Here is a 16866-nt window from a genome sequence, read left to right as displayed (position 1 = left end):
TCCCCAGTTCTAATCAACCTAAACGAACTTTACGTAAACAAACTGTCTGCTACAACAAAATAGCAAAATTCACCACTGCCTCATCGTACAGATCCCACCATTGCCAATCCCTCAAACAACTATCCTGGATAGAATTACCAAAACTATTTACCTTTAACCAGTTTACAATAGCACACCAAATCCTCTTATCAATCCCCCCAAAAACACAGCCCTACAAGGAGTACTATACCACTATACCATCGACCGTCCATGAAGAAATACCAACAAAGCACTGGCTGATATTTCTAAAAGTAAATACAACTCTGGGGACTCCCTCTACACTAGTGCATTCACAAAATCATGGAATACACTTCCTCTAGATATCCAAAAACTGGGTAGCATACATAACTTTAAGAACCTTCTTAAATCCTACTTATCTAACCTGTGGATATGTTCCTGTTCTACCCTGGGTGAATCCTACCAATATTCCTACTCCCACCTCCTATCTTTCATCTAAAAGCTTCCTCATAGAGAACTACTACCTCACTAATATCACAATATATATTAGCACAATTTCAACTGCATACTTTTATAGTATACTATGTGTGATCATGGATGTATTTATTATACACACTACTGTATGCAGAGTCTTAACTATTTTATCTCATTGTATGTATAACTTTGTACAGACACTAACATGTGGTGTAGATGTTACCATTACTTGAAATTGTATAATGCCTGTATAACTTTGTCCAATTATTTTGTGTGGTAGTGTGAATGTTACTATTTTACATGCTCTGTATTGGATTACTGTGTGGAGCTTTTCTCCCCGGGCCTCCGCTGAAAACGGGCAGCTCTACCCAGTCGGACATTCCCCAATAAACAAATGTAGTGATCTACCAGGGCAATATCCCAATGGAATGTAACAAGCACAGACATTAATATTCTGCTTTGAATACCGACCCCAAGGTAACATGGCTAGACTGCACATTGGACTTGAGTAAGTTACTTCCCCAATTTGTTGATATACCACATCACCAGAGTTCTGAGGTTCTGAGGTAACCACATAACTGAAAAACAGAATTTCTTTGCTACTGAAAGCCTTGTTCATGCTGTCTTTTAAAACACTAGTGTGCCTCCCACCAACCAGATCTGAATCTGGTCCTCCTTCAGCTTGAGAAAAAACATCCTATGTCTTGCACCACCCATTACTGAATTCCCCCTGAATGGGGAGGGGGTGAAGGAAATCACCTTCTCCAGTGAGTGTATGTGTTGGCACAACTGAAATTTCCTTATGTGTAACCATATCAGTGGACTCATGAGAACTTAAGATGACATATAAACATAACAGCCTTCACGAATGTAGCAAGGGAGCCTGAGAAACGAATAAAATGAGCCTCACTATCTTTCCCTGCAGTAGGAAGAATAAACTTCTTTGAGAACAAGACGGCTACTACGAAAATTTGGCTGGTGAAGCACAGTGGCTCAACCTCTGAAAGTTCAGGGATTTCTCTGATTTGGTGGAGCACTGTTACTGATCTTTGCTGTGGAAGGCATTGGACTTGGAAAGATCTCCATGTCACAAATCTAACTGGCATCTTAGCTATTCAGTGCTATTTAGTAACTGTACATATGTAACAAAAAAAAAAAAAAGAAATCCAAAAAAAGGGTACTAATAACAACTCTGGAGGTCAGTGGGAGAGTACCAGGATACTGATTTCCAATGTTCTCTGAGTAAAAAAAAAAAAAAAGAACTGAAGATGGCATGAATGAGTCTCCCATTTATATTATGTGACATGGCAATCTCCGTGACATGTGAGAGAGCAACTCTGTGCTGGGACATCCAAAAGCTTTGGAAGTCAGGCTGAACACTTCCCTCGTTATGTGTTGGCACTACTGCAGTAGTTATCCTTACAATGAACGCATGGTGATACTGCACCTTAAGCTGTACAGGACCATGTTAACGTCAGCTTTGAGTGTCTGAGCCCAAGCACTTATTAAACAACATTATTATAGAAAGTACAAAGACAACATGAAACTAAACACAGATAAAACAAGAAGGCATTACACCAATAGATAAAATAAGAATTATTGCTACAGAGCAAATAAAATAAGATTGAACCGTTAACCAAGAATGTTTGCACAGAAATGTTCAGTTCTAAAGAAGTATCAGAAAAGCAACAAAAAAGATATGTTAAAAAAAAATTCCCCACTACTGTGGTACAGCATAAAGGGGTATGCTATAAATGTGGAAAGAAGAGGTATCATTACTAAACACGGTTAGTACAAACATGGTTGGGGTTTAGGACACCAACCCCAAAAAGAAAGGAAAAAGTAACTAAATAAATACATGCAAAAGATTTTTTACTTACATATTTTACTTGTGGTTTTGTAGTTCTTCCAGACTCTCTGTCAATCTCTCCTTGCAAAGCCAATCTTTGTGCCTAGGGGAAAAAATCTGTGAAATTATTTTTCTTCCCTACCATCTTGCCTTTCTTTGTCTTGCTCTTTTGTAAGCCCTACAACTCACTCTGTATGACATTCCCTTTCCCACTTCACTCCAGAGATTCTTTAGTAAACCTTGATATGGTGTCAGACACTGGTCATGACAACGTTCAATGTCACAGAGGCAGCCGGAACATCAATAACATTAAGCTGTAAGAGTTACTATTATGACACCTAATTATGTCATAATCCCTACCAGGTAAAGCATTTTTGCAAATACATGTTACCTTAATTATCACTTCTCAATTTAAATAAACGCTGTTTCTTCCAACTTTTCAGAGTTGGCTGATAATAACCTGCACATTCTCCTGCTCTAGCCATTTGCAGGTGCAATATTCTTTATTAAGTCTTGACTGTGGTCTCATTAGTAGTACTGACATCAGTAGTTTGCAGTGTAGGGTTTGGAAACAGTTGCTTTTCAGTAATTATTACTCTACTAGAGTTGATATTTATTTACTTATTTATCTTTTGTTGACCGGGTTAGTCCCACTAGGCTAATAGCCTCTTTTCTAGGGAGAGCCAAGGTGGTATTTACATTACTAGAGGAAATTTGGCCAGGGCAGTGGGGATCTACACCTAGTCATGCTTGTGAAAGTGGGGACTCATTTTGCCCAAGCACTTCCACTGCCATTCTAGGCACAGTGAGAGCCTGGAGAAAGTACAGTTTTGTACCTACCATAAATGTAGATGTTCGAGTGCTAATACAGCTGCAGTCATAACAGATGGGTTCTCCTGCCATCAGGCGGGTCCTCGGTCGGCCGAATTCCAAAGTCTAGGTCCGGCGTCAGTTGTCGTCGCTTTCTTTCCTGACGTCAGTGCGACAGGGGTATACAAGACACAGCCGACGCCATTTTCTTCAGTCTTTCTTGCCCCAGATGTCAGGTGCCCCCAGAAGGAAGGCAATATACATAAAAAAAAAAAAAAAAAAATATATATATATATATATATATATATATATATATATATATATATATATATATAAAATATATAATCATGCATTGCAATATAATCAAAAACCAGTAGTTGCAAGCAAATACACCATAGAAGGATAACCCAATCAAGTTGTAAGATGAGGAGTTAGCCACTAGGTCAGTACCCAGAGGGGAAGGAGGGAGGGAAACCTGGACTGCAGCTGTATTAGCACTCGAACATCTACATTTATGGTAGGTACAAAACTGTACTATGTTCATCGTGCATACAGCTGCAGTCATAACAGATGGGTAGAATCCCAAAGCTACGCACAGGGTGGTAGGCACTAGGTGGAACTGGGAGGAGCCAGAATGCCCTGCAACACAGCAGTGGCAAAGCCTGCTCTAGTTTTGGAGTATAAAGGTAGGTGGTAGTGTTTAGTGAAGGTATGCACAGAACTCCAAGTGGCTGCCTCCAAAATATCTTTGGTAGGGACTCCTCTGAGGAAGGCTGCAGAGGTAGCTGTGGCCCTTGTGGAGTGGGATCTAATGCCTGCAGGTACAGATTTACCATGAAAGGAGTAACAAAACCGTATGCAGTGGCCTATCCATTTTGAAATTGTCTGTTTGGAAATTGGCTTCCCTTGAGCTCCTACAGCATAGGACACAAAGAGTTGTTCTGATTTTCTGAAAGGCTTTGTTCTGTCCAAATAGTAACGTAGCTGTCTATGGATGTCTAAGGAATGTAGCAGCCTTTCCCCTTTGTTTTGAGGATTGGGGTAAAAGGTAGGTAAGTGTATGTCCTGATTTAAAGCTACCCTGGATACTACCTTAGGCATAAATGATGGGTTGGTTCGTAGGGAAACCCTGTCCTGATGGAAGATGAGAAAGGGCTGCACAGCCATGAGGGCTTGTAGTTCCGAGACCCTACGAGCTGAGGTAATGGCCAGAAGGAAAGCTGTTTTCCAGGACAAACATTGCAAATCTGTTGAGGCAGCTGGTTCAAAGGGAGGCAATGTTAATTTTTCTAGAATGTAATTAAGATCCCAGGCTGGTATTGGTTGTTTCCTTGGAGGTCTTATATTCTTAGCCCCTCTGAGGAACTGTCTTAAGAGAGGCATGGATTTTGATGGAGGAAAATAAAAGTCCACTGTTCAACAGCTCAGCTAGATACTGTAATATCCGAGGCAAATTCAGTTTTCTAGGATCCTGGCCTTTTTTCTCATTCCAAGCGCAAAACCGTTTCCATTTTGCGGAGTAAGCCTTTCTAGTAGATGGCCTTCTGGCCTCCAAAATGACATCCTGCACCTCCTTGGAAAGTAGGGTCTGTTGTGGTGTTAAGGAATTTTCCATGCAGCCAGATTGAGTGTTTTCAGCTGACTGTGAAGAGTTTTGTAGCTGTGCTGAGTCAGTAGAAGAGGCATTAGAGGTAGGGTCCAGGGAGGAGAATGTGTTAGGCTCCTCAGGAGTGGGTACCAGTGTTGTCTTGGCCAGTCTGGAGCAATCAGTATCATCTTCAGTCTGTCTGCTCTTGCTTTCAAGAGCACCTTGGGCAGAAGAGGCAAAGGTGGGAAGGCGTAAACTGTCCGTGCTGCCCAACTGAAAGAAAGGGCGTCCACTTTCCAGGCCTTTGGATGGAATGTCCTTGAGCAGAATTTTGTCAATTGATGTTTCCTGTGGGAGGCAAAGAGATCTATGTCTGGCCTTCCCCACGCTTGGATTATCTTTGTAAACACTTGAGGATGCAACTTCCATTCGTGCGGGTCTGTCATATTTCTGCTTAGATTGTCTGCTAGCGTGTTTTCCAAACCTGGCAGGTACTGTGCTTGAAGTTCGATTTGCCATTCCAGAGCCATGTTCCAAAGTGACATGGCCAGCCTGCACAGTGGGTATGAATGTGTTCCTCCTTGTTTGTTTATGTACCACATTACTGTGGTGTTGTCTGTTCTTATCAATAATTGCCCTGGATGCAGGAGGTCCTTGAAAGCTGTAATTGCATTTATCACTGCTAGCATTTCCTTTTGATTGATGTGAAGGTGCTTTTCCTTTTGGGACCATTTGCCTTGAATGCACCTGTCGGTCATGTGTGCCCCCCAGGCGTAGTCTGAGGCGTCTGTTGTGATGACTTGATTTGCTTGAGGCTTGCAGAATGGTAGACCTGTGTTTGTTTGGCATGCTTGGGCCCACCATAGAAATTCCTTTTGCAAACATGGGATTAGTGGTATTACTGTTTCCAAGCTGTGGCTGTGTTGAGACCATAGGTTTTTTAGGTACCACTGAAGTTTCCTCATATGCAACTTTGCACATGGGATTAGAAGAATGCAAGATGCCATGAAGCCCAGAGCCTGCAGGATTTTCCTTGCAGTTAGCCTGGTACAATTTGCTAGTATTTTGAAGTACTGAGTTAGTTGCCCCTGTTTTTCTGGCGTAAGATAGGCCATCTGGGTGTTTGTTTCCAAGTTGGCACCCAGGAAAATTATTTTCTGAGATGGTGTTAGCCTGGATTTCTCTTTGTTGACTGTGTATCCCAGAGAATTCAATAACCGTGTTACATAAGCCAGGTGTTCCCGAAGTATGTGTTTGCTGTCCGCTTGGATCAGGCAATCGTCCAAATAAGGGTAAATTTGTATCCCTTGAAGTCTGCAGTAGGCAATTACTGATGCCAGGCATTTCGTGAATACTCTGGGCGCATTAGATAAGCCAAAGGGCAATGCAGAGAATTGATAGTGGATTGAACCTGCAAGAAATCTGAGGTATCTTCTGCAGCTTTGTCTGATTGGGACATGCAGGTATGCCTCCTTGAGGTCCAATGTTACCAGCCAAGACTCCTTGCCCAGCATGGGAAGAAGCTGCTGTAAGGTGTGCATCTTGAATTTTGGTACGAGTAGAAAAGTGTTTAGGATGGATAAGTCCAAAATGGGTCTCCAATCGGTTGCCTTCCTTGGTACCAGGAATAGTCTGGAATAAAAACCTTGACTTTGTTCGTGAGTAGGTACCTCCTGAATAGCTTTCATGTCCATGAGCTTTGAAATTTGTATTTGAGCCTCTGCCCTTTGATTGTGTGGCAGGTTCGGCATGCCTCTCATTTTTGGAAGAGTGTGAAAATGAAATCTGTAGCCTCTGTTTATAATGTCCAGGATCCATTTGTCTGTTGTGATAATATGCCAATTTTTTGAAAATAATGCCAGCTTTCTTCCCAAGGGTGCTGCCAGCTGAGACTTGCTTGACATGCAAAGGGGAAAGTCATTGGGTTTGTTTCCTGTATTGTTGTGCACTGTCTTCGCCACCTCTTGGTGCTGGAGTTTGCCATTGTCTGCCTCTATATGATCCTTGAGATTGTCCTCTGCCCCTTGTGCGCCTGTATCTGCCTCTTTGGGGCTTGTCCGTGGCTGGAAAGGACCAGTTTTTTGAAGGCCAATTTCTGCTAAAACGTGGTGGTTGTACCTGTAGAAAAGCTTTGACAGTTTGCATAGATTTAGCTTTTTCTTCCATTTTCCGTAGTATCTCCTCCGCATTAGTACCAAATAATACATCCTTTTGTAAAGGAGCATCTAGTAGTTTAGCTTTAACATGGTCAGGCAAGGTTTGTTCCCTAAGCCAGGCATGTCTACGAATGACTGATCCTGTAACAGCAGCTCTACTTGAAGCCTCTAGAGCATCATAGCCACATTTGTAAGGTGTGTTTACCCACTTGTTCTGCACTATGCATCATATCCTGCAACTCCTTCAAATCTGGTTGTTCAGGTTGTGACATTTTATTCCTTAATTGTGATAACAGAAACTGCTGATATTTAAGCATATGGAACTGACAATTTAAGGCCCTCATGGCTAGGGTGGCCGAGGTATATACCTTTTTTCCCCACCTTTCTAAGGATCTAGACTATCTCTCAGAAGGTAATGGATTCTTAGCAGTAGAGGCCTTCATTCCCTTGGGGCCTTGAGAAATGGTTTCAGGGTCAGCATTATGGCTTTTGTAAAGAAATTGGTGTGAGTTAGGAACTCTGTAGTACCTATCAGGCTTGACTGGGGCAGGAGGCAGGGAATCTGTATTAAGGCAAGCCTCCGAGTAAACATCATCAAGTATGTCCAAGACAGGAGGTATCGCCAGAGGTGTGTGCTGAGGTAGCAAAAGAAATTCCCTAAGTCTTTTCTTGGAATCTGAAAAATCTTGGCCTTCCCAATGGAAGTGTTCCCTCAAGGTATGCAAGGTTTCCCCGAAAGAAAAATCCTCTGGGGGAGATACAGAAGGAATGGACTGCTCTGCATCAGAATCTTCAAAAGGGGAGTACGAGTGTTCCTCTTCATCAGAATGTTCTGAAATAATGGAGCCCTGGTCAAAAGAGGGAGAATCTTCCTCCACTCTGGGTCTCTTGTCCGGAGGGGGTTGGGAGCCCCTGATAAGAGTAATTAAATCCTCAGCCATTTTGAGCATCTGCTTTTTAGGCATGGGACCTGGAGATGGGCCCTGTGCAACAGGCCTCTTGGAATGCATGGCTGATTTGGACTTAGTAAAGGCCTTTATGGAAAAGGAAGATGAGGGTCTGAAGACACCATGGGTGGAAGTGGACCTGTCCACATTAAGAGGCTCAACACTCACAGTGGCTTTGGTAGCTGTAGTCAGGGTATGGGCCGAGGCACCTGCGGTCTCGGTTACAGAAGACACCGCCAGAGAAGTGTCGTCGGTAGTCAGGGGCTGCGTAGGCGCCTCGCTGAGAACCGGACCACGTGTAGCCGGTTTTGGCGTGGTGTCGGTGGAGACCGTGGACCTCGCATGTTGGTCTTTGTCCTTGCGTTTTTTGGACAAAACGGTAGTCGGAGTCTCCGACGACATTTTATAATCAAAAGCTTTACCAAAAAAGTGCTGGGCGAACTCTGCCCGACGCTTAATAGTGCGTTTATTGAAAGTAGCACAAAAGTGACAGCCCGAGACGTCGTGGTCTGGGCCTAAACAAGGTATACAGAGGGAATGGAAATCCTCATGCGGTATTTGCTTCCCATAAGAAATACAATTGTTAACTTTGTCTGACATCGGTCTGAGGCAAGAAAAGTTTCCCCAACGGGGTACTTAGCTTTAAAGAAGACTTCGGTTTCCAAATTTTCGTAATTTCAGGAGCTGGCCGACCGGCACTTGCAAACTGCTTCTGCTTCGGGCACCGCGCGGCAAAAAAGACTGAAGAAAATGGCGTCGGCTGTATCTCATATACCCCTGTCGCACTGACGTCAGGAAAGAAAGCGACGACAACCGACGCCGGACCTAGACTTTGGAATTCGGCCGACCGAGGACCCGCCTGACGGCAGGAGAACCCATCTGTTATGACTGCAGCTGTATGCATGATGAACATCCAGACACGTGGAATGCAAAAACCTAGGAACGAGAGTGGTGGCGTTATGTTTGGAAATGAGATAATGGAACCAGCTGAGTCTGGTGAGTGGCAGGAGGAGATAAAAGGAGCCAAACCACTGAAGAAGAAGAGAAGCGTGACTTCCAATATTATTGAGGGTGAGGAGGTTCATAAACAGAAGGTAGTCCTGACTTCCATTAATATGGAAGTGCTACTTCAACAGCACTTGTTTGAACAGGAGATAAAACAGTCAGGAGTATACTGTTAGACCTCTCCTTTTGAGAAGTTTGCAAGATGATATTCTTAAGGAATTGTTATTGAAGAGTGACCTGGAAAATGGAAAACACATTTCATGGGAAGATGTAAAAGATTTGGAAGAAAACCACGCAGAAGAATACTTAGGAAAAAACAAACAAAAAAAGTATGCAGAAATGGTAAGAAATAAGCCGAGAAGCGTAAATGAAGTGAAGATTTTTAAGGTAAGGGAAAAAAAAGAACCATACATTTAGAGTATTCAATAAGGTAGAAGAGCACGGACAGATATTATGTATGAAACAATATTGTTCTTTCCTTGGGGGTTAAATCAGAAGATGTACGGGCATTTATTCACATCAGCAAAAAGATTCTTTGTGACATTATATTTGAAAATGCAACTGTAATGGAGAAATTTTTAGACGTGTGAGAAAAAAAAGACAGTTACCCCTGGAAATTGCATGTGTTTAAAGCATTTAATAGGGAGACTACAAACAAGATTCACATTCAATTCAGAACTGAGGTGGAGAAAGAGACTTTAAAGAGACATTTAATTAAAATATGTCAAGATGTTATGGACATTACTAAAGTCTATGACAATAGACTATAGACTAGGGGTCGGGATTGTAACGTTGTTTTGAAAATGAAAAATGATATTACTGTTCACATTCCAAGTGTTATAAACACTGAAGGGGATAAATGCATTGTAAAGAATTGGGGTCAACCCAAGACCTACTTTTATTGTGGAAAAACAGATAATTTAATTAGCAACTGTGATAACAGAAAATGTCATTTGTGGAGAAACCAGGCATGATGAAAAAATGTGATTTGAAATATTACAGATGCAATAAAATAGGGAACTTATGAATGGATGCATGAAAGGGGAAAAAGAAATGGAAAGGGAAATGAGGGATATAAACAAGAATATATATTAATACAGAAGGGAGACATTTTGGAAACTATTACAGAGGAGAAAGAAAGAGTAGATAAAGGAGACAAAGGAACAAAAAAGAAGGTATTTATATGTATGTGTATATGTGTGTGTGTATATATATATATATATATATATATATATATATATATATATAGATATATATATATATATATATACACACACACATACACACATACATATTAGATATAGATATATAAAAGAAGGATCAGAAGTAAGTGACGCAGGAGACATTAACTAGAGTACAGCAAAAGAAAAAAATAAATCAATAGGTAAAGAGTAAGACAAAGGAAAAGAAAATTTATAGGAATAAACAAAAGGGAAAAGAATGAATGAAAAAAAATTGGTAAACTGAACTAAACCTAGTAATTTTTTTCCAAAAGGAAAGAGATAACTGTATGTAGTAGCAGTAAATGTAAATAGTCTGAATAGTCTGAAAAGCTTAAGAGAATGTTAGGTATTACATAACTGTATAAAAAGCTTACTGCAGACATCACAGTGTTAGAGGATAAAAGATGTTTGAAATCAATAGAAAGATTACAGACAATTTTGTGGGGATATTATGTGGAATTCAGGTAAAAATACATGTTCAGAAGTGGCAATATTACCAAGAGAAAAAGTAAATGTACCAGATGTTACTTTAGTGTTAATAGAAAGAATAATTCCAGATAGAAGATGGAAAGAGCATGTATATAGAATAATAGTACTTTTAGAATATGTGAATAGTAAAGAGAGCGAGGACGTTTCAGAAAATTACGGATTATGCAGCCATACACAAGATCATAATAATAGTAGCAGACTAACTGCGACTTAAGAAAAAGAAAAAGGAAAGGATGTAAATAAAATGTTAGAAGTAGTAAGGTGTGGTAAACTGAGTTTATAGGAATCTAATAGTTGGACTTTACAGAAGAGGAGATTACAGAACAGAAGTAGATTATTTTTTGATATCACAAGAGAGAAATAATTAAGGAAGGAGTGTTAGAAACAGGATTTTCAGACCATTTGGTTATTTGGATAGAAGTAAGAGGAAATCAGGAATACATACAGATAGGAATAGGAATAAAAAGAATAAATGAAACAAAATGGGATGAGGAACAGAAATTAAAAGTAAAGAAATTCTGGAAAGATCATACTTGTACGTGGCATTTCAGAATTGGTCAGAATGGTGGGTTGCTTTTAAAGAACAATACAAAAATTTTTATTTGGAATGGGAGACAGAAAAACTACAGAGATAAAAGTAGATAAGTGCTTACTAATCTGGAAAGAAATGAAAAAAAACTATTTTATTAAAGAAAATGAGTTATATGATCTGAATCAAGAAAAAAATAAACATTTGTTATATAAACAAAAATATTTCTTACAAGGAAAAACGGAATAACGAGTCATATTTGAGTAAATTTGCTAAAGAAGATTATACAATAATGAGAGAGCTGAAACACAAATTAGGTGTAGTATGGAGAAGATAAGAAAAATAATGGGAATAGTGATATATTATGTAAATGAGATGTATACTGAGAGATGGACATTTTAAAAAAGGTTGGGGAGGTAAGGAAGCTTTTGAAACAGGTTAATAAAGAGTTAGAAAAAAGAAAGTTTTAGAATAACTTGATAAGATCCAACAGCAGCTGTTTGTCTCCCTTGGTGTGTAATCATCCTACTGTAAGTTTTTGCATTCAAGTAATCCAAACCATCCTTCAGGTCAAGCAGGTCTCTGCCCCCCCATATCAAGCAGTGGAAATTTCAAATTTTTCTCTTGAGCACTGGGCACCCACAGACACTTGTCCTGCAACTAAAGAGACTAAATACTAATTAATCCAAACCATCCTTCAGGTCAAGCAGGTCTCTGCCCCCCATATCAAGCAGTGGACATTTCAAATTTTTCTCTTGAGCACTGGGCACCCACAGACACTTGTCCTGCAACTAAAGAGACTAAATACTAATTAATCCAAACCATCCTTCAGGTCAAGCAGGTCTCTGCCCCGCATATCAAGCAGTGGAAATTTCAAATTTTTCTCTTGAGCACTGGGCACCCACAGACACTTGTCCTGCAACTAAAGAGACTAACTACTAATTAATCCAAACCATCCTTCAGGTCAAGCAGGTCTCTGCCCCCCATATCAAGCAGTGGAAATTTCAAATTTTTCTCTTGAGCACTGGGCACCCACAGACACTTGTCCTGCAACTAAAGAGACTAAATACTAATTAATCCAAACCATCCTTCAGGTCAACCAGGTCTCTGCCCCCCAAATCAAGCAGTGGAAATTTCAAATTTTTCTCGAGCACTAAGCACCCACAGACACTTGTCCTGCAACTAAAGAGATTAAATACTAATTAATGCAAACCATCCTTCAGGTCAAGCAGGTCTCTGCCCCCCATATCAAGCAGTGGAAATTTCAAATTTTTCTCTTGAGCACTGGGCACCCACAGACACTTGTCCTGCAACTAAAGAGACTAAATACTAATTAATCCAAACCATCCTTCAGGTCAAGCAGGTCTCTGCCCCCCCAAATCAAGCAGTGGAAATTTCAAATTTTTCTCGAGCACTAAGCACCCACAGACACTTGTCCTGCAACTAAAGAGATTAAATACTAATTAATGCAAACCATCCTTCAGGTCAAGCAGGTCTCTGCCCCCCCATATCAAGCAGTGGAAATTTCAAATTTTTCTCTTGAGCACTGGGCACCCACAGACACTTGTCCTGCAACTAAAGAGACTAAATACTAATTAATCCAAACCATCCTTCAGGTCAAGCAGGTCTCTGCTCTCCATATCAAGCAGTGGAAATTTCTAATTTTTCTCTTGAGCACTGGGCACCCACAGACACTTGTTCTGCAACTAAAGAGACTAAATACTAATGTAGGTGCTTAACCTCCAATGGTCTAGACAGTAAAATACCTTACCTGCATTAACTTAAACAAATGTTAATGAGTGTATTAGTACATTTCTACTGTATAGTTCCTTAGTCAAACCTTTGTACTGATGAGTACATCACCAGGAATAAACAGCTGTATATTGCTCTCCAGTTAGTGCCCCCCCCCCCAAACTAAAGTCAATTTTCTTTTGAGAAATACTCAAATCTATAAAATAGCATTTCATTTCCTCTCCTGTTTCATCTGTAACTAACCCCAACTTTAATTCTATATCCTTTTAAGAATGTCAGAAAATTATACTCTGTGCCCATAACATAGTCTGTAACTTAGTGTAAACATACAGTTTAAATTACAGTTAAAGTTTCAGTTTAGCATATAACAATTTAAGCTAACACTACATACTTACCAAAGCCTAAAGAAACACGGAGTCAGTGTTAGCCCGCTGCGCTCGAGCTTGCTCCACTCCCCTCCCTGCCCCCTATTTCCACCCGCCTCCACTACTTCTACTTTTATTCTAACCCCTAATCACCTGACCAGTAGACCAACCCCTAATTCCCTAACAACAAGCCCAACCCACTCATCCTACCTCCCCCCACCCCCAATCCAATTACATCCCACACTGATCCCACTCCCAACAACACATTCCCAGACAACACAACTCTACCCTCACACACAACCAACCAGGAATCCTAGTTGTACTTCTCACTCAAAGTAGTATCATGTTACCCACACTCGCATCCCTATCACTAGCTCTACTATCGCTAACCTTCCTAACTTCCTTACAAACGGACCTACTGCTGCACAACTACTATCACACTACCCACACTAGCCCACCCTCTCAATCCCACTCAGACTTCTACATCTGCCCTACAATCATAAATCTTACAACTACATATTACTAACAAAAATTACACCATCTCACCACACTAAGAAAAACTCTCATAGACCAAGCTCACAAACAATTAATATTAAACACATACTGACACTCCTACAAACTCTGCTAACCTCTGGTGACATTTACCCAAATCCAGGTCCCCTTTCAGCTAGACAAACATCTGACCTGCTAATCCTAAATCTCAACATAAGAAGTATTACCAACAAGCTAACAGACCTACATGTATTCATAGCCCACTACAACCCTGATATACTCGCCATTACAGAAACCTGGCTTAAACCCAGTATCCAAGATGAAGACTTTCTTCCCCCAGGGTATAATACACTTAGATCTGCTAGAACAAACAGGAAAGGAGGAGGAGTAGCCATTCTCTTTAAAAACACCCTTAACCTCCAGCTCCTGTACACCACACCACCCACTTTTCAAAATGCTGAAATCCTATTTTCTGTCCTATCCAGAAGAAACACCAAGATCATCAATATAATATGCTGCTACATACACCCAGGCAACAACTCGTTCATAATAGAAGACATCCTACAATGGACAAAGGACAATCTACCTCAGGAAACAATCCTACTAGGAGACCTTAACACTGACTAGGCAGCCTGTAACTCCAGCAGCCCCTCTATTCATATCAATCTATATGGGTTCTTTCAACTAATTAAAGAACCAACTAGAATAGATGAGAAAACAAAGACAGAATCCATGCTGGACTGGACACTAACCAACTATCCCAAACAAAACTATACAGTAGGCTGTCTCCCAGATGACTTAAGTGATCATCTCCCTACCTTCCTACTCCAGAAACATTCCAATCACCCCAAACCAGTAGTCTACAAATTTGTACGAGATGACCGTAACCTTACCCCATGATACCTAAATACTGTCCTAAGCCACTGCAACCAGGAACCACTACGGACACTCGGGTTAGACCAGGCAGTAGACTACTTCAATACTACCTTCTCTAAAATCCTTAACAGTCTAGCTCCCAGCAGAAAGATCAGAGTTAAAGCCAACTACGCACCCTGGCTAAATAGGGACACCAGAGCCTTACTAAAAGTTAGAGATAAAGCCTGGAAAATCTGGAAAACTGACAAAACCCCTAGCTCTAGACAATACTATCAACAGCTTAGAAACAAGGCCAAGGCTGAATCCAAAATAAACAAACAAAACTATTTTCTTAGCGCCCAAAGGAAATATTCAAATAGTCCACAAAAATTCTGGCATGCCATTAACTCCCTACTAAAGCCAGGCAAAACCACAACCCCAGCACCCATCTCTACTAACAATACCCTAGACATAGCTTCTCAATTTCATATTTCATTCGCAACCTAACCTATCCCACACCACCCCCTCTTTCAGCCTATCACCAGTGCCCACCTCAACTATCAAAAAACTCCTCCTAAAACTAAAGCCAACCACACTAGCAGCTGATAACATACCTGCTGCATACCTAAAAATGGCTAATGACTCCCTATCATATCCTGTCTCCATCCTTATCAACTGCTCCATACTAGAATTCTACATACCCAAACTCTGGAAAGCATCTCACATCATTCCTCTCCATACAGAAGGTAATTCTTATGAATTCTCCAACTACCGACCTATTTCCATCTTTTGCCCCTTATCCAAAATTCTTGAGAAATGCATCCACTTGCAAGTGATGACATTTCTTAACACACACAATCTACTATCTACCACACAACACTGTTTCCGTCCACATCACAGCACTACCACAGCCCTTCTATCCTTCACTAATTATATAAACCTTCACAGGAATGATAACAAATATGTATCAGCCATTTTCCTAGACCTCTCAAAAGCATTTGATATGGTCTCCCACTCCATTCTACTAGACTCACTAACATCATTATCCTTCACCTCCTCTACTATAGCCTGGTTCAGAAGCTACTTGTCTGACAGGCAACAATCAGTCCAGTGGAAAGGAACTCTGTCTACACAACTTCCAACCACCGTAGGAGTCCCACAGGGCTTTATACTGGGCCCGCTATTGTTCTCTATTTTCATAAATAACCTCAAATTCTCTATACAACATGCCACACTCGTACAATATGCGGATGATTCAACCCTGATCTGCTCTGCCTCATCTCCCACCACCCTACATACACTCACTCAAGATACCTTTATCTCAGTAGAAAAATGGATATCGGGTATCCAACTAATTCTAAATAACAAAAAGACAAAACTGCTACTATTTACCCCTAATAGATAAAAAAATACTCTCCTTTACCATAACATCTAAGGACGGCACCACCATCTCCCCTTCTAACACCACCAGACTTCTGGGCACTGAAATAGACAATAATCTCCACTTTGATGTTCACATCTCACATACCATAAAACTAGTACACAAAAAACTAGTCTCCCTATACAGGCACAAGTCCTTTCTCTCACTAAAAGCAAGAGTCACTCTTGCACAAAGCCACCTCCTCTCAAATCTATTATACACAGTACCAATCTTTACCCAAATCAGACAATGTGACCTAGACAAACTAGAATCATGCTACAGTACAATAGCCAAGTTTGCTACTAACTCAACCTACAGAACTCATCACTGTGCTGCACTAAAAGAACTAAAATGGCTTGAGCTACCACAGCTACTTAACTATCACCAGCTGGGCACAGCCTACAATATTCTCAAATATCCTGAAAAAAAACCCTCATTATCCAACATACTATCTATACTGCAAACTGGTACCTAAGATCCAGTGAAAAATCTCTCCTCTCCATCACCAAGGCTAACAATAATGCAGGGAAAGCGCTCTACTCCCACACCGTTGCCAGAAATTGGAACTCTCTTCCCCTATCCGTGTCCACTGCCCCCTCCACATCCATATTCAAAAACTCCCTCAAATCGCACCTTCATAGTACCTGGTTTTGCCCTTGTATCACATAACCCTACCCACACTACTATTAACTCCCCAAATTCCTCTCTGATCACATGCTGGAGCTCTGATCCCCTGTAGGCTTGGTCATCTGAAAGGGTACTTTTAACTGTGGAATCTTACTTGATATATTTTCTTCTCTTACCAATGTATAACTGACATTGTCTTTTACCCATGTTCTATATCTTCTTTTACCTGGAGAGTTTTTATTAATTTCTTGTTATATTACTATGCTCAGCATACATGATGTAACCCGT

The 16866-nt window shown here is 40.7% G+C and overlaps 1 protein-coding gene across 5 annotated transcripts in view; it reads right to left on the bottom strand.

Moving 5' to 3' along the window:
- Positions 1 to 16866, bottom strand: part of KNOP1 (lysine rich nucleolar protein 1) — a 473956-nt gene that overhangs the window by 178520 nt on the left and 278570 nt on the right. For 4 of the 5 annotated variants that reach the window (XM_044089747.1, XM_044089745.1, XM_044089744.1 and 1 more), the window contains one exon: positions 2352 to 2423. The exons of the other annotated variant lie outside the window; for it this stretch is intronic. In XM_044089747.1, coding sequence (XP_043945682.1) covers positions 2352 to 2423 — 72 coding nt within the window. The remainder of the gene's footprint in view (positions 1 to 2351; positions 2424 to 16866) is intronic. 5 annotated transcript variants of the gene reach the window in all.

Source organism: Protopterus annectens, chromosome 12.part0 (genome assembly GCF_019279795.1).
Source record: "Protopterus annectens isolate FY-2018-M chromosome 12.part0, PAN1.0, whole genome shotgun sequence".
Taxonomy (NCBI): domain Eukaryota; kingdom Metazoa; phylum Chordata; order Ceratodontiformes; family Protopteridae; genus Protopterus; species Protopterus annectens.
Note: the sequence above shows the minus strand (reverse complement) of the source record. Positions and strands in the feature narration are given on the sequence as shown.